The 23,179-nt window shown below is 34.4% G+C and overlaps 1 protein-coding gene and 1 pseudogene across 1 annotated transcript; both read right to left on the bottom strand.

Annotated features, from left to right (window-relative positions):
• Positions 1-7,732: 7,732 nt before the first annotated feature.
• LOC136972425 (uncharacterized) lies at positions 7,733-10,809 on the bottom strand. The gene is made up of 4 exons (XM_067267026.1): positions 10,301-10,809; positions 10,163-10,231; positions 9,949-10,038; positions 7,733-7,844 (listed from the first exon to the last, which is right to left on the bottom strand). Exons 1-4 carry the CDS (start codon positions 10,790-10,792, stop codon positions 7,764-7,766), a joined length of 732 nt encoding a protein of 243 aa, XP_067123127.1. The 5' UTR covers positions 10,793-10,809; the 3' UTR covers positions 7,733-7,763.
• Positions 10,810-12,382: 1,573 nt separating this feature from the next.
• On the bottom strand, positions 12,383-14,182 carry LOC136972326 (general transcription factor II-I repeat domain-containing protein 2B pseudogene; annotated as a pseudogene).
• Between the last annotated feature and the right edge of the window lie 8,997 nt (positions 14,183-23,179).

Here is a 23,179-nt window from a genome sequence, read left to right as displayed (position 1 = left end):
GTATCCTAGAATTGTAGATTAACTCTCTTTAACGGGATTTTTTTTTTCTCATACTAACCTAGATATATATTGAATCTTATTTTAACGAGAGAGAGAGTAAAATAACCTTTTTATGTAACCTTGCATACCTCTATCCGGAATTCAAGGATTCATAACTCAAAAAAATGACTTATTATTAACATTTATTTTAAATCCAAGAACAGTGTCTTCATCACCTTTACCGAAGATGGCTGACTCACGCAACTTTACACCCGATCCACCAAATTAAAAACTATCCACCCGAATTTAATTTATCCACGTGGACGGACAACTCTATCAACTTACCTACGATTCTTGCCCATCCAGAACAATTTATATCCAAGCATCCAAGATTGTGATAGTGTACTACACACCACCCAATTCCAGCGAACAAAGAAATTCCACCAAACAGTCTCAACTCATGTGAACTTTGAACTGCAGTCTCGACCCTAGGTCAACGATGACGTCATCCACCCACCCAACCACTTCCAAGAACTCCAGACGCTCGCCTCTCCTAACCTCGAGTAATAAATATTGTCACGCGTCTAAAACGCGTCGGGATATATATTTTGTAAACAACTTTGATATTATGTATTATCGCAATGATGTCACCTATTAACCTAATCCTTTCCGAGAGAGAGTAATATATCAATCTAAATTGTAAACATACCTCTAACCCCCCTGCTTATGAATCAAATCTTTTAAAATCACACTAACTAAGTGATGATTTTAAAGAAAGCATGGAGTGAATGTGAAATCTGGAAGTTAAAAACCTAGAAATTTCTGAATTTGTTCACTCCAGTTATAAACGACTTAATCAACAACATTCCATACCCGGGAAATTGTTGACCCTCGAATGGCAACGATTGTCCCCTAACTATCAACAAACCGTTATTCCTTCGGAGCAGGTAGATCATCTTGCACGATGGTTTATAGTTAGCGTCCGAACTAGTCGTTTATTTAATATCCCGGGAACACCTCTGGCCCTAATAGTGATTCGTTTTCGATCACGTGACAAGTTTTCCCATCAAAAACTTATAAAAGACGCTTCCTTCCCCCCCTAAGGGGCTCCTTCGTCTCGCTTTTACGACGTGCACTACGCCATCCGCCGGACTCTCAAAAAGTTTCTAAGTTCTTTAAGTGCCACTGCCCTGCCTACGGAAAAACAAGCTCTACGTGCCATCGGCCCATTACCGGATTCTCCATCAGCCAAACTTTATCGTCACTTCTGATTCCGTCTATTACGGACTTGTTAAGAGGTATGAAAAATAATTGTAAACTCTCTCTCTCCGGCCCCTTTTGTATACGAGGGTAGAAGTGTACTTTAGTTCGTTTAGCTTTCATTAAATTTTGTTTTTGTTATAAAATGGTGTCTTTCTTGACTGTCGGCTTCGCCTTATCGTCGACCCCATCCTTCCTCCTCCTCCACTCGCGTAACGCGTAACGCGCCGTCGACGTAACAGCCATCCTTGACAAGTGAGTCACGGGAAAAAGAGGTACGACTCCCTCTTACCTCCCCGAGATCTCACACATTGGTGACAATCGAGTGGGTTTTCGACTTATTCGGCAACCCCCCCGATTTCACATAGTTGTACTCATATAAATATTTTCTGTAAAAGTTGGTTTCAAAGATGGTTTAAAAGTTGGTTTCAAAATTGGTCTCAAAGAAAATATGTACAAAGTTTATGTGAAAAAATTTATATTTCTCATTATGTGTTGATGTTTGTTATTCTCTGTTACTTTCGTAACTGTGCTTTATTTTTCATTAACAAAGTGCACCATTTTAGATTTGTATTGTTGATTATATAATAAATGTTACTGATAACAATATCTGAGAAAAAGAAAATGGCATCCAAAATTATTTATTCAAAGTAGACACTTTTTTTTAGCTCTTTCCGATCTTTGTGCTCTAACAGGAACTCTTTTAGCAAGCCAATTATGAGTTCGGCCAGACCCACAATGGGACGGCCGGGTGTTGAGGGACAGGGCCCGACATATCCGTATGGACCACCATCCGAAAAATGTCTGAAGCTTTTTCGACTTGTCCGGATTCGATTCAGGGTCATCCAGAGCGGCAGACTTCCAACTTGACTACTAGGCCATCCGGCCATTTAAAGTAGGCTATATGTTTAGCAATGTCATACAGCTATAGTAGTTTCTATCACGCTATAACAATAATTAATAATCCCGTAAATACTAACAAAAATAAAATATTAAATATAGATACAATATAAAATTCGGAAATTTTTCACTTCATTAGATGAATTGAAATTGACGATTATGAAAAAATTCTGAAAATAAAAGTATAGTTAGGCTGTGTTTGTGCAGACGCGAGAAGAGGGGAAAACTGACAAAAGAGAACTTTTGCAATTAAATTCGAATTCGCGATTCCATTTAAGCAGAAAACGGAAATGGAGTTCTCGCGCGTTAAACTATCTTGCGTATTTTTCTTTCCTATACTGAGTTGTCACAGGGGCAGTAGTTCAGCAGCATCGTTTCCACACAACGTCAATAAAATGTCGACAACAAAACATGCTAGCAATCAGTGAAAGATAAAGAAAATGACTCTGGAATGCGTTAAAAAAAATAGAAAAGCCATAAATAAAACGGAAATGTTAATATGGTAATTTCGTTTATTTTTCGTTACATTTTCCTTTAATTTTATTTCGTTATAAAATTTATCGGACTTATCCTTCCCACTTTTGCATGAACGCAACTAGTGGGAAAATAAGAGAACTCCGAGGGTGCTCCGAGGGTACTTTTCGTTTCAGATGGATCGATCTGTAAAAGCGGATCAAACTTTGTCACGTGATACAGATCGCTTCTATCATCTTTTTTAGTTGGCGGAAACTTTACAAGTACGATCGAATCGTATTTACTTCGTAAGTAAAATTGCCCACAAAACGGCAAATGGATGCCTCTCCTCATTTTGCCATTTTGTTAACAATTTTATTCACTTTGCCTGCAGTCTTGCAAAATTGTCTCTAAATACAGGGGCATAATGGGGTCCCACATTTACTAGGTGAATTTAAAAAAAAGTACAAGAATATGGAAAAAACTTTTTATTTATTGAAATAACATGTAAGAAAGTTATTTTTTGCTTAGGTTTTAAAAATGATGTCCAATTGTTGGCCTTTACGGGCGATGCACATTTGGAGCCGTTCCTTGAAGTTTTCTTCAACTCTCACCAGCATATCTAGAGGAATTTTGGCAATTTCCTTATGAATGACCTCCTTTAGTTCTTGTAGGGTTCTCTGCCTTGAGATACCCCATAAAAAATGTCACAGGAGCTCAAATTATGGGAGCGAATGACGGCTTCTCGTAAAGAGATTAGTCGACCGTAAAAGGTCTCGGTCAAAATGACGCAAGAACAGTTCGTATGGGCTGTGGCTCCATCCTGTTAAAACCAAAAGCCACCTGTATCGTATTCTTTCATTTTGGGGCGCAAAACATTTCCAGCATGTCGCAGTATCGGTTGGAAGTCACAGTAACAGTGACGCCATCCTCTTCAAAAAAGCCCCATGATGCCTACAGAAGACAAAGCACACCAAACGGTGACTTTCAGGCTGTGACAAGGTCGTTGGTGGAGTTCTCGAAGGTTTCCAGCAGCCCAATAACGAAATTTCTGCTTGTACACCGTGCCAGACAGATGAAAATGCGCTTCGTCGCTACTCCACACAATACCTCTAGGAGGCACAGCTGTAAAGATTTAACGACATCATTTTTAAAACCTAAACAGAAATAACTTTCTTACATGAACTTTGAATAAATAAAAAGTTTCTTCCATATTCTTGTACCGTTTTTTAAAAAATTCATCTCCATTATGCCCCACCCTGTACTTATTTTTTCATCTCAGTTTATCAGATATTTTAAAATGTTGTTTTTACTTTCCATTCATAAATTTTAAATATTTTTTATTCTCGACAGTTAAACTCAAGCATATAGTTGAAAGAAAAGAAATATGTTTAACTATGGAGGTCGCCATCTTTAATTTTTTTAATTCGATCCAAACGATTATACACTCCGCTTATATTATTTTGATCGCGATCTAGTTGATTCTAGATTCGTTTGTATACACGATTTGAACGATCGGGGTAATCTTGGATTATTTTGATTCCAAAAGCATATGCATCCCTATAGGTGCTCACTTGGTTTCCTTCTGTTTTTCTCTTTCTTTTTGTATTTTCTCGTCTGCATAAACACAGTCTTAGACACAATTCAAGATCAGTTTGGAGGGAAATTTTTATTAAGGGATAAACATTTTGCTAAAATGACAAACAACGTTTAACTTATTCTTGGTGATTTATTAATTAAAATGGTGATTTTATCAACAAGATAAACTTGAACCGTTCCAGTTTTTGAAAGATTAAATACAGTACAATGATTTTAATTGTATTAACATGAATTAATTGATAATGCATACTATTAATCTGGTGACATTTAATTGTGAATATGTTTTATATGATTTTAAATACAGCAGATTATCCGACTTAATTGGGGAATGGGGTTGGTCGGATAACTGAAAAAACGGATAACCGAAAAGTATAAAAAAATACATTATCAGTATAGTACAGGGGTAGCGAACCTATGGCACGCGTGCCCAAAGTGGCACGTAAGAGAAATCATCCGGCACGTAATGTATCATACGATTTCTGTCTTTTTCAATCATCCTTTCTGTTTATCTCCTGATCATTTTTTTTCAATCAGATTTTTTTACATTTATTCGAATTAAAGCGTATTCGATTAATTTCTTTAAATATCATTATTCGAAGTCTAATACATTGGCACGCATTAACATCTTTAAAGCTAAGTATGCTTACAATATGGCACGCGGACTCAAAAAAGTTCGCCATCCCTGGTATAGTATATCCCATGTAATTAGTATATTAGTATATCGCTATTAACCTACTTCACGTTGATTTTTCATCGATGTTAAGCCTAACAAAAATTTTTTTTTAAAATAATAATCGTCGCTATTGTATCGTTAAAAATTATTTCTTCATTTTGCACAAAATAAATATAGTACTGTATATTGAAACATACAGTATAAAACAAATATATATATATATATATATATATATATTCGGGTTACATATTTTACATAAAGGGTATACCACATAAAGTAGGCCTATACATTAAAAAAAAAATCCAAAATTTTCTTTTGCTTCACAGCTGACACTCGGTTTTTTGCCGCTAAATCTCGCACACGTTTTAAAAACAGCAATTGGATAACGTCGTTAAACAAAATTAAGCCTCGTTTAAATACTGGCCTCCCTTTCAAGATCGAGCCAGTGTTGCTAGCTAAAACACGCAAAAATTTAGCAAAAATAATATTAAAGTAGCCAAGACATAGCCAAATATTACAGCGCCACATCATTAGCGGACATTTGAATTTGCCGACTAGAACGCGGTCGGTTAACCGATAAGTCTGTTAATCGGGGGTCGGATAGGGGAGAGCGGAGTACAAGTTCCGTTTTTTAATCAACCTTATATTTTGTTAAGGAAACATAATTCTAGCACAAGTATTAAGAGATTAAAATTTAGTAATATATCTAACTTTGCTATAAATGCAGTTTTTGGGGTTGATTTTTTGTAAGTTTTTTATAATTAATAATACAAGACCTAAAGTCGGAAAGTAACAACTTACCCCGGTTCGGGGCTAGTTGTTAACAGGGTGGGGCAAGTTGTTACAAGATCTATGAAAAGTGTAATATGTTAAAAAAACAATAATTTATTTAACTAAGTATGTATTTAAAGACTCATCAATAATATCTTATCAATAATTAGTTGCTTTTCTTAAATTTATTATAAAGAAAACATTTTTACGTTTCAACATTTATAACTTTAAAAGAAAAGGGGAGAAAGGAACATCCTTTCCAAGTTCTTGTATAACACCAGAAGTTGCAGGCAAATTTACAACTCCTGATGACCCTGGCTGATCCAAGATTTGTCTTTCGTCAGTAAAGCTTACATTTAACAAATACTCTGCTAACTTGTTTTCCTGTTCTTCAATAAAAACCAATCTTACTTTTTTGTAGCCAATCACAGCGTTTTCTACTCCAGATTTCAACTTCTTTACAAATCTATATAACGTCATATGACAAATATCTAATTCTCTGGCAACAGTTTTTATTTTTTAACCATCTTTAATAACTGCATCTGCAGCTCTTTGCATCAACTCCTGAGATACAGAACCCCGTGTTGTTTTTCGAATATAAGTCCGCATACTGCAAAAGGAAAAAAACACTATTTTTACTGCATTACCGGTACAGATGAACTGGGGCAAGTTGTTCCAAGGTCGCAACGTGCCCCCAAAGAAGGGAACATTTAGCCCCGATAGCACATGGGTTCAAAACAGCAACTACTAGATTAGGTTACGAGACACATACAGTTTTAGCGTAGTATATCAAGATACTCGATATATTTTTGAATAAAAACACCAAACAACTAATCGCTAATTATTTAAATTCGCCAGATATACCAAAAATATCAAACACGAAAATATTTACTTATGTGGATCAGCGACGTACAGGCTCTATTTCCAATGTACCGGACGTCACTGGCCTGATTTAGATAGCTGCCGTCGGTGCGCAGAAACGTTCGATTTCATGACATATTTACTAATTATATATATATTTTTTCCTTGTGGAGCTATTTCAATCGGAACAACTTACCCCGGGAACTTTTAGCCACGCTCTCCCCTAAACGATGCTCTACTGTATTTATAAATTTTATTATTTACACGCACTTTAAAATCGTAACAATTTTATATTTTAATTTTAAATTAAAATATAAATTTAGTAAGTTATACAAAAAAAGTGACAGTAGTTACATAAGTTATTTTTACATTTCACTATACACAATAACACAATATATCTAATAAAAAATGTCTACTTTTGAAACGTTTCGATTTCAAGCGAAAGCTATAAACGCTATAAAACGATACAAAGTGCTGTGACTTGTTAAACAACTTGAGTGTACTTTATGTCTATTGAAAATTATACTAAAATGTGCGAAAGACGTCTCTAACTACATTCTATAAGTTTTAATGCTTTATAAGATACACTACTTTTACTATAAACTTAATTTCAATGATTAATTTTTTCTTTGAAATTACATATTTAATACTAGGAATAATGTCATCAGGTCGCACTTTTTCATAAACATTTATATTACCAACATCAAACTTATATACAGATATTTTTCTTATAAAATACAAATGTTAGAGACATAGTAAAGTTCAAAAAGTCGTCCGATGTGTTCACTATTGGCGACCGACCCGGTGCGCCAATAACATCCGATGAAGTTCTGTGTGTCCTGTTGGAAAACACCGTTGCTCAGGTCCGTCGGGAAGACACCTTGCGAATCTTTCGACACCTGAAGGGTCCACTCGGGTTCAAACGATCGTAGAAACTTCTCTCGCCAACCGTCCGGATGGCGTAACGTGGGCGAATTCCTGTCCGAATGGCGTAACGAGACGAACTAACTTCACCACCTGCGTCTCTCTCCCCTTTTTCCCCCATTCCGAGCGCCAACTCCCCTCTTCCCGCCTCGACCTTTGCCCTCCACACACGTGGCCACGGGTCGGATGACCACCCGGTGTTTACCCGTTCACATTCCATCAGTCTTTTTCTCCACCGTCTTCTTGTCACGTTGATCGTTACCAGACTTACAGGGAAGGGCGGGAATCATGTTTACTCGATTCAACCCCGACAGACATCAATAACTTCATGTTCACAAAATGGTTAGGCACATTTTGGTTTCTCTTGTTCCACGCTTCTCAAATTCAACAGGCTCGAATATATTGAATGTATACAATTAGCCATCTGTAAATAGATATAACATTCATCTTACAAAAATTTTATCCAAATTTTGAAGATTGTAAGTTAGATTCTCATTTTACTTTTACATCAAACATAGAAATATCTTGTTGTGACATCGTCACAATGCCGGCTGCAATTTTTAATCATATTTTAATTTAAATAAATATAACTTTTGACGCTGAATCTGAAACTGTGTTTACTTTTTCTTTAAGATGAAGTTATTTTTGACGTGACTTTTTTTTTATCACAGAAAATGCGTGATCACGTGAATATCGTACACCTTACAATGTCGAGTGATATATTACTGATCTCAATTTATCGTAAGGATCGATTTTAAAACAAATTTATCGCTCTATTTAGTGAGGTTAAAATTTTGAATTAAAATCACATGAATTCCGGTTCAGACAGGAAGTTCCTATATATTTAATCGGGACCGGTAACCTTTAACCTTTCTTTATCTGATTTCGATTTTCATCTATGCAGTTCTGTTTTCGAGATTAAAAACAAACGGACGACAATAGTAATGTATAGGTCTACAATTTGAAAATTGCAGCCTAATAAATTGTTTAGGTCTATAGTGTTTACAATGCATATAATAATAACCATATTACATGTGTGACGTGGACTTTCTAGAGAAAATCAAAGACCCTGAACAGATGAGGAAAATTTAAATATGAAAAGTAATGGGCCAACTTGGTACAGATGCCAGAAGTTAACTGTACACTGTACCAAGTTAACCGCACTCTCCCCTATACCAAACCTACGTTTGACACAACGAATGATGCTGTTCTGTCGTCTAAAGCAGCGACGTCGTAGTTGGTGGTAAGATTAGGGTTTACAAGTTTAAGGAGACCTTTCGAAGTATCCGTCACGGATCCGAATGATATTAGCGAGGTTGAGGCCGAAGTTTTAAACGCGAAAACGTGTACGTCGGACGTTCAGCGCTGCTTTCATGTAAGCCTAAAAGTTTGACAATGGTGTTTGGAATGTGAAATATCGAGCATGATTCCACTGACTTTCAACCTCGCTATTGTGTGTTTGGATAAATCTCGATAGTACTCAAATAATTAATTAATAATAATAGTATGACAAAAAGCATAATATCAATTCAAAAGAAAAATAGATATAATATTAACTTTTTAAACCACATTGTTCAAGGATTGACTGATGTTATACACAATAGATTTCGTTTGACCAATACACGATAGATGATGTCATATTCATTTGTGTAGGAACAGGGTTTACCAGAATGTTGGAGTATAATTGTAACTTGCTATATTGTATCATTAGAACACTGTTGAAGTTTGCAATACATTAAAGTATAAGGTAACACTGTTGTTATAATTTTAAATTATGTAATATTTAATTATCGTGTGTATTTAACATAATATCGTTTAACATAGTATCGAATGTGACCCCAATTGTATCGATGGAATGCCTAAAAACATATGGAAATACTTTATCTAAAAGTATGATATTATAATTTGTTTTATATTACTTAAATGTGTTTCTGTTAATAAGTATTCACTTTAAAATACAGTATATTTTTAGTATTCACTAATACGTGGTGTCTTTCATATTAGACCTAATGGCTGAAGAGGGGGGGGTAAATTAATGTCTCTCCCGAAATGCATCTTGAAATATTATAAAACTGTAGAATTTATGTTTTATTAATGAAATAAATAATAATACACTACGATTTAAAAGCCTTAACATTGGTGTTATAGAATTAATAACAAAAATGCGTTTCACCGAGCAAAATAAATGTATTCATTAAATGACCTTTTAATAAAATATAAATTAGTTCTTTCCAACATGAAAAAGATTTGAAACGATATTTAAACTGTAGCAATATAAGGAATAATTAAAAATTTTCAGCTACACTTCTATTATCGTGTGTATTTTAAATTTTTAACTAATTGTCCAGTTAACAATGTGATTTAATAATACTAAGTAACTATATCTGAAGACTTCGTAACTGAATCTGAACACTAATATTGTTAAGTTGATTCGATCGTTACGAAAAATTATATAAAACAGTATTCTGATTAACGATTTATAAATTAACAAGAAAAATATAATATTGATGTTACTTTAAATATTTTACCTTGATTGGAAATTTCTTGGTTACATTGAAATAATCTTTCAAAGAAATAAGCAACGAAGCCTTTCCGAATCTCTTCATAAAATTCAAAATCTGAAACGAAATTTATATATGAGAAATGTATTTTAGAAATTATTAAAATAAACTATTCAGAAAATAATTAAATCCAGTACATAAAATATTCGTTACTTGATGATATTGTAATAGGAATTCTTACTATTAGCTTCTGCTCTAATGTCAGATTACAATCAGCAAATTTTCCTATATCCTGGAAATTGTTTTGCATCTAAAAATGAACCATAAATTAATACGAATGTAAAGTCAATAAAGAATGGTGTAATGACTTAATACTTACAGCAGCAGTACATCGGGACAATAAATACGCAACAATGAGGCATCCTATACATAAAGCTAAGGCAACAATTAAGAAAACAAGTGTCAAAGCATAATTCATTTTTATGAATAATAAACTGTAAATAGCTAAGCATGTTTCCAGCAATATAGAAAAATAATTAACGAAATACGATAAATTGTGAGCGTTGTTCACATGGTTAGTAAAAGTCCAAAGTTGATCATGAGAAATTATTATGGATTCTATTTCATAAGATAAGTGTCTGTTATTTCTTTGAAGTAACGAATGTTGTTTCGATAAATGAATAAATGAGGTGATTATTGTGTAAATAATTATTCCAATAATTATACAATTGTAAATGAATCCTACTATGCCATAAACTGTGCCAATTCCTGTTTGTATATTGCAAAATAAAACTTTATAAAACGAGTAATATCCTGTTTGAAAAGCATTATATATTGTAAAAGCAATTATGGTTTGCATTGTTATTATCATAATGCAACAGGAAGCAATCTGAAATATGGAAACAATATTTATAATACGACTGAAATGCTCTTTTTCTGAATTAGGAAAGTTTCTTAATTTAATTGTTGAGTTAAATTTATTTCTATACACAGAACTGCTTATCATCACACACATAAATATAAAAATAATGAAAAATAATTTGACAATTATAGCTTCGTCTCCAAATAGGTTGAATGAACTAAGACAAGGAATATTTTCGTTGAGAATTGGAATAAGAGAAATAGTTATTCCAGAGAGATAAGCCCATAAAACATATTCCACTAATTCAAAATAAAAAGATTTTAAAAATTTATTTAGAAAAATGGCCCTACTTGAATATTGACAGTTGCATTCAAAAAAAAGGATCCACACCAAAGACTAAAGCGGTCGACAGACACGGTTGAAGTAAACATCTCAAGCACAATTCAGTTTGTTCTTCCATCTTCTATCTGCCAAGAATTAAGAATATTATATTATTTCTGCCAGTTAGCTAATTAATACTTCCTTGATAAAATTTCGTTACAATAAGCTGAAGCCTTGTTTCTACACCGATTTCTTGAGATGCAGATACGATTATGTAAAGCTATTAATCGAAATGTCAGTTTTCTGTGCAATATTTCATAAGCTATTTCATAAAAGTATTAAATTTATAGATCAAAAGCAGACATACTTAATAAAGATATTTATTATACCTTAGTAAATATTGAATGTAAATTTGAATGTAGTGTCACAATTTATTGCTTAAATCCGAATATAATTACAAAAATATTATCCAAGGTAAACTTACATGCAATTTAATTAGAAACCATTTAATAATGTCAAGAATATAAATGATTATAACATCCATAATATAGAAAATTCTTATATAAATTACAACGTTTTGTATAATGCATCATGTTGCATGTAGGATTAATAACTTGGTATTAGACAGAGTAGTAAATTTATGGAAATTCGATACGGATAATAACTGCTTCATAAAATACAAGTGGCTTCGGAGGAAAGAGATTGTTTCATATGACAAATTGCATTTTGGACGGATATTGCTTTCCTGTTTTAATGATAAAGGTTATTAGTTTAACAATGAAAACCAAAACTAATTATGAATATTTGTTCATAAATATGAAGAAATATTCGAAAATTAGCATAAGAATAGAAATTTTGGAATTTTCACACCACTGGAACACAAGACTGCGCCTTGGGTTCGATATTTTATTGCTCCTTTTTAACCTAGATGTATATTATAAAAGCATACAAGGTGTGTTCCATAAGTAATGCAACCAAATTCATAAAAAATCATTTATTGAATGTATTCTTACAATTAGTCAAAAATCTTCAAAATAGCACCCTTCTGCATCAATACACTTGCGAAGGCGATTTTTCCAGCCTGGAAGGCATTCTGCAAGGCCTTCTCCGGAATGTCCTTTAGAGCCGATGTAACATAAGCCAGGGATGGGCAACCTTTTTCTATGTAAGGGCCACATTTGAAACTTCTGAATTAACGCGGGCCGCACATAAGAAAAAAATAAAAAATACGGGTAAATCACAAATATTTATTCATAAATTAACATAGGTATACTGTACTTAATGTGACTGCTGGAATTGATGCGAATGTAATATATCAGATATATTTGGCTGAATATTTGTCATTGCTAATTTTAAATTATTTTTTAGATGAGAGTCTGTTAGCCGATTTCTTGTTTTACTTTTCACTAAATTCATTGCAGAAAAAAACTGTTCGCATACGTAAGTTGTACAAAATAAGGACAGAATTTTTGCCGCATACTTTCTTAAGTTAGGAAATTGATTTTCTTTGATAAAAGTTTTATAAAAATCTACCAAATTTTTTTCTTTAAAAGTATCTTTCAAATCTAAATTACTTTGCAAGTCTATTAACTCCAATTGAAGTTCATTTGGTACGTTTTCTATGTTTACTGAAAAAGGTGCCGTAATTATTCGTATTTCGTTTTCTCGGCTAAGAAATTTTTCGAATCTATTTTTAAATTCTTGTTCTAGTTCTTCGACTTTCTCTGCATATTTAAAATAATTTTTAGGTTCGGTGCGTTCTAATAAAGTGGGGAAAAAGTGACAATTTTTGTTACGCAATTGCGTGCTCCATAATTTGAGCTTGGATATAAATGCTTTTATAAAGGTTATAAATTCAGATATGATAAGATTTTTTCCTTGCATTTTTATATTTAATTCTGACAAATGCATTGTAATATCGACAAAAAACGCAAGATCTGTCAGCCATTCGCAGTCTGAAAGTTCTTTAACAGGTTTTCCTTTCATTTCCATAAATAATTTTATTTCTGGTAAGAGATTGTAAAATCTTTGTAAAACTGAAGATTTGCTTAACCATCTGACGTCAGTAAAATAAACAACGTCATTATTTTCAGCATCAATATCAGACAAAAATTCTTTAAATTGACGATGGTTCAATGCACGACCTCTCAGAAAGTTCACTGTGGATACTACTATATCCATAACATGTTCCATATTAATTTTCTTAGCGCATAAATTCTCCACGTGCAAAACACAATGGCAAATAAATAAATCATTTGGATTTTCGTTTTGTGCTAATTTATTCGAGAGAATACCAATTAAACCGCGTCGCTCTCCTCTGAAAGACTGGGCGCCATCAGTTGTAATTCCACTCAGTTTTAATAGTGAGAGTTCATTTTTATCTAAGGTTTTTTCTAAAGCCCCGTACATAATTTCTCCTGTAGTATTTCCTTTTAGCCCAACTAAATCTAAAAATTCTTCAGTAATGTTTAATTCTGAATCAACGCCTCGAATGAAAATTGCAAGTTGAACCGTATCTGTTATGTCGGTGGATTCATCCAAACAAATGGAAAAATATTCAAAGGCTTTTACTCGTTTTTTTAATGATTCGTCAACATTATCTGCCATTTCATCGATTCTTCTCGCAACTGTTCGTCGAGATAAACTAATATTAGAAAAAATCTTCTTCTGATCAGGACATATAATTTCAACTGCTTTTTCAATACATTGCTTTATAAACATTCCATCAGAATAACAATGAAGAGTTTTTGCCAATAGATTACAAATTTCATAACTGGCTTTTGTAACGGATTCAGATTCATTATTTGTTTTCATTAAGAATGCTTGCTGGGAGGTTACGGCTTTCATCAGTTTTTCCACTTTCTGTTTTCTTAAGTCTCCAGTAAACTGGTCGTATTTATTGGAATGTTTAGTGGTGTAATGCCTTTTAACGTTATATTCCTTAAAAACTGCAATACTTTCCGAACAAATTAAACAAACAAGATTTTTTTCATAATGAATGAAAAAGTAATCATATTTCCACGACTCATTATAAATTCGATTTTCATCTTCAATTTTTCTTTTCTTTCCTGTTGACATCTATAAATTGAGGATAAATAAAATGAATAAAATACTGCACTAATAAATATAGTAAAAGCTCGATGTAACAAACTACTATGGAATTGAAGATATTGGTTCATCACAATGAAAGTCCATTTTATCGCGATAACTCATTACTACGGACTCGTCCGTTATATCGAACAGTATATTATTATATAGTAGAATCACGTTAGAACGGGATCTTGATTAAATTGATTTTCAACTTTAGACTAATTACCACCTGTATCAAAATTGTCTACATAAAAAAAAATATTGTTAGATTAAAGCAAAAAACGAAGAGTAAAAACGGCTACTACTGCTGTACTTTTCTTAATTTAAAATGTTACCCTATTACGCAGCCTAAATTATATCAGACAAAGTAAAAGACTTTTTAGTTTTAGTAGAACTGTCATATTTAAGAAAAGTCTGTTATTTTTCTCTCTCTATCGAAATGTCTGAAGTTGTCTATTTATTCCCAGACATTTCTTTACCAACTTCATCTTGATATTTTCCATCTTAAATCTAACGAAATATATCTATTTTTTGTATTAAATCTAAAGCTTATCGTCTTCTTTTATGATCCATATCTTCGCTTTACAAACAATTGAAATCCACGACGCATCACTCATGGCGAAATGAAACCAAAACTGAACAATGCTGGGCTGCAATTTTTAATCACATTTTTAATTAATCTAATTTTTAAGGTATATGTTCTCCGCCTCAAATTAGTAGTGCCAGTCATTTATCTAACTCCTTTCGGGGGAAATTTTTGAATTGAAATAACGTGACTTCGGTTTTGAACCGGAAGTTCGTAAATAGTTAATTGGGGCCTCCTGCCCCTAGTTTAAGGAAAGACAGACGGACGACAGTGGGAATTTATAGATTTGCAAATTTTTCAAGTTGCAGTCCAAAAACAAGTCGATCAGAAAACGAAACCAAAACTGCATGTAAGGTGAAAATCTACACCGAAAAAATAATTAAAATAAACTTTATATTAATTTTGCGTTTACTTTTGTCAAATAAAATGAATAAAACTACGACTATGGGGAAATAACTAGTCACTTCTCGACTTACGACGGGATTCGGTTCCGCAACTTCGGACGAGGTGATCGTAACTCGAGAAGTGACTGTAAAACAATGACTTGACTAAATGAAACGGCGACTAAAAAGTCCGTAAGAACCATGGTCTGCGAGGACTAAAAAATAATCCGAAGTAGCAGGAGTCCGTTACAAGGAATGAGTTTTTTTTTTTTTTTTAATAATTTTCTTTTACTTTTGGCCAGACCGACATCAGCAACCGTTTGTTATATCGAGCTTTTATTGTACAAAACCACGTGCGAACCTCAAGGACAGTTTTAGCATTGAAAATAATGCAAAGTTGAAACGTTTTCATATGTGGGTTTTGTATTTTATTACTGTCCAGTTCTAAGTCTAAATTGTTCTTAAAATATTAATAATTCTCTAGTTCAAACATTTTTAATTTCAATTTTGGAAATTAATAGTAACATTTATTATTAAACAGAAATTCTAACTTGGATATTTAAAATTCGAAATTCCACATTAAAAATTCTATTTTCGTAAAATTTCAAATATTTAACATACCTTTTTCTATAATTCGGACAAACCACAGTAGATTAATAGTAAAAATGTAGAAAATACCAAAAAATTAAATGCAACGATACAAAGCGTTGGTAAAACTTTACAGCTCAATATGAAGTATCGTGTGAAGTCGGGTTAAATTACCAGATACCTTGCAATTAGAGTTGGCCCTCGGATTGGTTTATTTTTGCGTCTTTAAGGGGCAATAGAATTGTTTACGAATGCATATTACTCCCTCGAGCTTCATTTAGTCTTGAAAAAGGGTCAAGCGCGTATGGATAGTCAACAAAAGTACACGTGCATTTGTAAACAATTGTAGCACCCCTTAAAAACGCAAAAATGAATCAACCCAAGGGCCGTCTCTAGCTGTGTCGAATATATATACGAAGCGGGTTCTTGGTATTTAGTACGATTACAGACGAGTAGATGTTAGTATTTTAAATTTTTATTTTATAGACCGTTATATTGTTTTGTAATATTTTGTGCGACGCGGGCCGCACAATATACTAACGGGGGCCGCATTTGGCCCGGGGGCCGCAGGTTGCCCATCCCTGACATAAGCCTTGATGTTTTCAATCGTGTCCCAATGTTTTCCTTTCAAGGCCCATTTTAAATGAAGAAACAAAAAAAAAGTCAGCGGGAGCCAGGTTAGGACTGTAGGGAGGAGAGGGAACCAATGGGGTGTGGGTCCTGGCCAGGAAATCATTGACAACAAAAGCACTTTGGCTTCGCACATTGTCGTGATGAAATTTCCACACGTCCTTGATGTCGCTTTGGCAGTGTGCGACCCTCCTTTTCATTCTTTTGAGCACTTCCAAGTAAAAAACTGCGTTCACAGTGGTCCCGGCAGGTACGAATTCGTGGTGGATAATGCCTCTGACGTCAAAGAAGACAATGAGCACGATTTTGATCCTGGACTTGCTCATGCATGCCTTTTTGGAGCGGGGTGATGCTGAGGTGTGCCACTCCAAACTCTGCCTTTTTGTCTCAGGGTCATACTCAAAGATCCATGACTCATCACCAGTGATGACTGAGTTTTAAAAATTTGAATCATTTTCACACATTTCCAAGAGCTCTTGCACCAGAGCATTTACATGTCCTTTTGTTCGTCGGTCAACACTTTTGGGAACAGTTTGACGCACACCTTTTTCATGTTTAAATCTTTAGTCACAATGCGATAAATGGTTGTTTTCATCATGTTTAGAGTGTCTGCTATCAATTGAAGGTGCAACCGTTGGTCAGAGTTCAAGCAATTATGCACATGTGTCACATTTTCATCGATTCGGGAGGTTGATGGACATCCATTGCGAGGTTCGTCGGTGACCTCCTCTCAGCCATCTTTGAACGACTTCTTCCATCGGAAAACTTGTGATTTGGACAAGTAATCATTCCAAAAGGCCTACTGAATTAATGTAAAGGTTTTGATGGCGGACTTTCCAAGTTTAATGCAAAATTTGATAGCGTAACGTTGCTCCACAAAATGATCCATCGCGTCGTGTTACATTAACTCAAAACAGGGTTCACGGGAATGAATGTCCTCACCTGCCGGCAGCTTGGAGGCAAATGAGACCGGGTGAGTTTTGAAGCTAACACTCCCCGCCACCTAGCACAGCAGATTAGAATAAGTTACAGCACATCATCGCATCATGAAAAAATTGGTTGCATTACTTATGGAACGCACCTTGTATTTAGGCAGAGAAAACACTCAATTTTTCTGTGATTTTTATACTCCGTTGCTTTGATTTAAAACAAATGTGATGCTAATAATTAAATTCGAGCACTTATGAAATAAAATCACATTACTATGTTTTGTACTATATACATAATCAATATGGGTTGATAATGATAATTGTCGGAACGTAGTTGTCGGAACGTAGTGACGACTTATACTTCATTGACTTCGTGCATTCCTTGTCAACAAAATAACTCTGGAATGAGTTGCCCGATCTTGATCAAATTTCCTTGGACGACTCATCATCACTCAAGGATGAACTGATTAAAATTTCAACTTTCAAAAATGATCCGTTTTTGTAGAACTGGAGATAGGGTTTTTCTTCAGTATGGATCATTTTTGAGAGTTGAAATTTTAATCAGTTCATCCTTGAGTGATGATGAGTCGTCCTAGAAAATTTCATCGCAGTCGGACAAATCATTCTAGAGTTATAATGTTGAAAAGGAATGCATGAAGTCAAGAGTTAGTCGCTTCCTGCACGCACGTGTAGAAGCGTCATCTAGTGGTCGGAAAATATGACAAGCATTAAAACAGTAATTTTGAAAGGTAAATGTTATCGCTAACTAGATACACAACAAATATAAAGAATCTTTATACAATAATAAGTTTAAAAAGTTTTCTTTTTTTAACTTATTATTTTATAACACGGAGCAGCAGTGATCAATATTGATGGCTTTACGATCCATTCTCTTCGTCTTCCTATCGTTAGTACGAAATTTCGATCTCTAAATGGAGAAGCTGCACAGAGATTCCAGATTGAGATGATGTCGCTCAAATTCATCATCATCGATGAAATGTCAATGATTGGTGCAAGAATGCTTTACATGATCGAGAGAAGATTGAGGGAGATAAACCCCGAGAAAAATGAGCCGTTTGGTGGATTCCTTATCTATTTGTTTGGTGATTTTCGTCAGCTTCCTCCTGTTAGAGATACTCCTCTCTACTCGAGTGTTTTTTACAGTGTAATATCCCAACAAGGTAGGAACCCTGTTGGGACATTATATTACATTTGCATTTGATTCTTTTGTGAAGTTCATTGTACTTAGTAATTCTCATAGACAAAATAGCGCAGATAGTTCCTTCGCAGATGTCTTACAACATCTAGCTTCGGGTGATGTCTCTGATACAGATCTGAACACTCTGACAAGAAATCGAGCCTATTTATCCAGAGATGAACTTGATCCGTTCCAAACGGCTATATACAACAAACGAGCAAGTTAAACAAAGCAACGAGGACTACTTGCAGTCAACTGGGTACCCTGTTGCTTATATAGCATCTGAAAACACTCCAGATATTGCCCTGCCTTCGTCCAAAGATGACTCGACTCTTGGACTCTCCAAGTATTTGAATCTCTCCGTTAATGCCAGAATCATGCTGCGAGTCAACTTACGGGTGCAAAGAGGTCTTATCAATGGTTCACTAGGAACTATACGCTACATTATATATGCTCCTAATGCTCGCCCTCCAGCTCTTCCTATGTTTATTTTAGTGGAATTCGATAGCTATCAGGAACCTCATACGCTTTTCGAACGATGGCAGTATACTGCGATCTCGTAGATAGTTTCTCCTTACCTTAGCATACTCGATGACTGTAGATAAATCAAAGAGATTAACTCTTCCAAAAATCAAAATAGATATAGGGAAAAAAGAAACAGCTATCGGTCTTACCTATGTTACATTGAGCACAGTGAAAAAAATAACTGACATAGTATTTTTAGAGTTACAATAAAGATCGCTACGAGTCAATCTGTAAGTCCAAGGCCTATAGTGACAGACAGAATTTCGTGAGACGTCGACATAGAATTAATTAATGGCTTATTCCGACCTTATATTTGTACCTTTAAATGATCCAATAAAAATCAAATATATTGTTGAGAACGAATGATTCTTTGTTTCTTTTTCCCTCATAATCTAGAAAATAAAGGTGCGAGCAGCTTCGTTCCGACTACATGCTGATGTAGCGTTACTTAACTAATTAATATCTGTTTACGTGTTTTAACGTTAATTACTGTAATTCCGCCAGTCCTATTTTAGAAAAAACTAGTTAAGTAACGCTGTATCAGCATGTAGTCGGAACTAAGCTGTTCGCACCTTTATTTTTAGATTATGAGGGAAAAAAAATTTTTCCCCACCGCGGTCGCCAGGATAGAAAAAAAATCCAGCCGCCGCCATTTTGTGACCTAGGGTAACATTAACCAAAAATACTATGTCAGTTATTTTTTTCACTGTACTCAATGTAACATAGGTAAGACCGATAGCTGTTTCTTTTTTCTCTATATCTATTTTGATTTTTGGAAGAGTTAATCCCTGTGATTTATCTATAGTCATCGAGTATATAAGGTAAGGAGAAACTGTCTACGAGATCGCAATACACTGCCATCGTTCAAAGAGCGTGTTATGGGGATTATTGGAAACAGATTACCATAGATGAATTTCACTACAATAAACAGAGGAAAAGCTGGAGGGCAAGTATTAGAAGCATATATAATGTAGTGTATAGTTTCTAGTGAACCATTGACGAGACCTCCTTGCACCCATAAGTTGACTCTCAGCATAATTCTGGCAATAACGGAGAGATTCAAATACTTGGAGAGACCAAGAGCCGAGTCATCTTTGGACGAAGGCAGGGCAATATCTGGAGTGTTTTCAGATGCTATATAAGCAAGAAGGCACCCAGTTGACTGCAAGTAGTCCTCGTTGCTTTGTTTAACTTGCTCGTTTGTTGGATATAGCCGTTTGGAACGGATCAAGTTCATCTCTGGATAAATAGACTCGATTTTCTATCAGAGTGTTCAGATCTGTATCGGAGAAATCACCCAAAGCTAGATGTTGTAAGACATCTGTGATAGAACTATCTGTGCTATTTTGTCTATGAGAATTACTAAGTTCAATGAACTTCTCAAAAGAATCAAATGCGAATGTAATGTAATTGTACACTGTACATTACAATGTAATTAAATATTACATTGTAAAAAACACTCGAGTAGAGAGGAGTATCTTTAACAGGAGGAAGCTGACAGAAATCACCAAACAAATAGATAAAGAATCCGCCAAACGGCTCATCTTTCTCGGGGTTTATCTCCCTCAATCTTCTCTCGATCATGTAAAGCATTCTTGCACCAATCATTGACATTTCATCAATGACGGTGAATTTGAGCAACTTCATCTCAATCTGGAATCTCTGTGCAGCCTTTCTTTTTAGAGATCGAAATTTCGTACTAACGATAGGAAGACGAAGAGAATGGATCGTAAAGCCATCAATATTGATCGCTGCTGCTCCACGTTTTAAGAAGACTTGTTTAAACTTATTATTGTATAAAGATTCTTTATATTTGTTGTGTATCTAGTTAGCGATAACGTTTACCTTTCAAAATTACCGTTTTAATGCGTGACATATTTTCCGACCACTAGATGACGCTTCTACACGTGCGTGCAGGAAGCGACTAACACTTGACTTCGTGCATTCCTTGCCAACATTATAACTCTGGAATGAGTTGTCCGATTTTGATGAAATTTTCTAGGACGACTCATCATCACTCAAAAATGAACTGATTAAAATTTCAACTCTCAAAAATGATCAATACTGAAGAAAAACCCCTATCTCCAGTTCTACAAAAACGGATCATTTTTGAAAGTTGAAATTTTAATCAGTTCATCCTTGAGTGATGATAGAGTCGTCCAAGGAAATTTGATCAAAGATCGGGCAACTCATTCCAGAGTTATTTTGTTGACAAGGAATGCACGAAGTCAAGTATTATGTTATTATTTTATTATTATTATTGTCGGAACGTAGTGACTAGTCGTCACTACGTTCCGACAATAATAATAATAATAAGCGCAGATCACAAACGGTTAGGAGTTGAAAGTTGAAATTTGGTACACAGTTAGGGTACCTCGTTCTCTGAGGTACCCTAACTGTGAACGAGGTATCCTACACTAAAAAAAGATTTTTCGAAATTTTTCCCTGCGGGAGAGAGGGAGAGAATTAAGGCTTAACCTGAAAACTGGTTGTACTGTACTATTTTAAATGCGGTGTTTTGCGGGAAATCGAACATATTTTTAGACCCTTCTAAAAATTCTCTAATTAGTCTAGAAAGAAGGTGAACCTAATTCTTGCACCCGGTGAAAACGAGTAAGATCGACTATAATCTAATAATTTTAATCTTAGCTATCGTTACTTTTTGCCCGAGCAACGCCTGGCTCATCTGCTAATCATTTAATAAACGGACAAGTATAAAATCGTATAAAGGTATATTTCTGTTATTACATATAATATATCTGTTATTTTTGCAAGGGTTCTACATCAATCATATTCACCATAAGAACCATCATTATCGTTCTTCTGTGGAGATCGCGAATTCCTGTATGATAAATGGTAATTGTCGTGAAAACATTTAAAACAAAATTATATCGCAGACTAGGCACATTTTACAAAGAAAATCTCCTTACAGGCACACTTGTTTCACTTGCTTTAAAATCGTTATCGGAAAATAGATGTCATTAACGTTTAAAATAAGCATTTTTTCTTCAATTAATTTTGCAGCATGCGGGACGTATTTAATCATTTTTTCACAACAAAGAGCGATTAATTGATGAAGTATTAACTAAATCTTTATCGCATCTCATTAAGATGCTACATCGCTTTGCTCTTTTATTTAAAAATGGAGTATTTTTTTTCAAAATTTTCATCAAAAACTCTTTACTTGTCGGTCAAAGTAATCATCGAAAAATTTGTGTGACGAGATGCATAACATTTGTTTAAAACATTTCAACTAGCGAGTAATGAATATTATGCGTTTATTAAAAATGGCCGACGATAATTTACATAGTAAAATTGTAATGAAGAATACAAAAAGATGTCTTCACAATCCGCCGTTTCAATCACTATTAATATCATTCACTCAAAATAACACAAATGATTACTTACAGAAACGACGTTTTATTTGAGGCTACGACATCTGTAAGAAATATAAATTGGCTTCAAAAAATATCCTCTGGTCTTCAAAAGCACCATGAATTAAAAATACATAATTCATCCTAAAAATGTTCATTAAGTGAACATTTGTATTATTTTGGTGTCAATGGTGAGTGAAACGGCGGATTTGGAAGACATCTTTTAGTATTCTTTGTTACAATTTCACTATGTAAAGTACCGTCGGCCATTTTTAAAAAACCATGTATTTTTAATTAGCTTCTAGCCAGTCGTGGGTCCAGTTCCCGCAGGTAAAAATTACCGGCAGGAACTGGACACAGGCTAGAAGCGTAACAATCAATTGCATTAGCTGTTTCGCAGCGCTTCGATAAAAATCTCTGTAGAACAGGTGGAAATTCGCCGCCCTGTTTTACAAGAGCGTTTTCTTCGTAACTGGCTATATATTGCCCGCCTCCCCTTCCCTATATTTCAGTACTAGTGAAGCACTACTACAGAAATAAGTTTCGTTCAGATCCGTTTCCCGGTTCTCTCTTCCTCTTTTTGTCAGCGGTTTTTATCCCTTCAGCCAATAATGGATATTGTTTTGTAATATTAAAAGAGGATTTGCATAATTAGAAGGCAATTTCTCGCACTTGCTTCAACTACTAATTAAAATACTTTTGAATTATCCATTTTTATAATAAGCGTGAAAGCTTTATATTTTTAATTGGTTCTTTAATGATTTTCATAGTA

Source organism: Centruroides vittatus, unplaced genomic scaffold (genome assembly GCF_030686945.1).
Source record: "Centruroides vittatus isolate TY-2023 unplaced genomic scaffold, ASM3068694v2 contig_290, whole genome shotgun sequence".
NCBI lineage: Eukaryota > Metazoa > Arthropoda > Arachnida > Scorpiones > Buthidae > Centruroides > Centruroides vittatus.
This window is presented reverse-complemented; position numbering and strand designations above follow the sequence as displayed.

Bases quoted from the DNA above. Each gene is read 5' to 3' on its own strand.
- LOC136972425 (XM_067267026.1), bottom strand. From the start codon at position 10,792: ATGATAATAACAATGCAAACCATAATTGCTTTTACAATATATAATGCT. The intron at 10,232-10,300 runs GTAAGTATTAAG...GTTCATTTTTAG, and splicing joins TGTCCCGATGTACTGCTGCT to ATGCAAAACAATTTCCAGGA. The intron at 10,039-10,162 runs GTAAGAATTCCT...ATTTCGTTTCAG, and splicing joins CATTAGAGCAGAAGCTAATA to ATTTTGAATTTTATGAAGAG.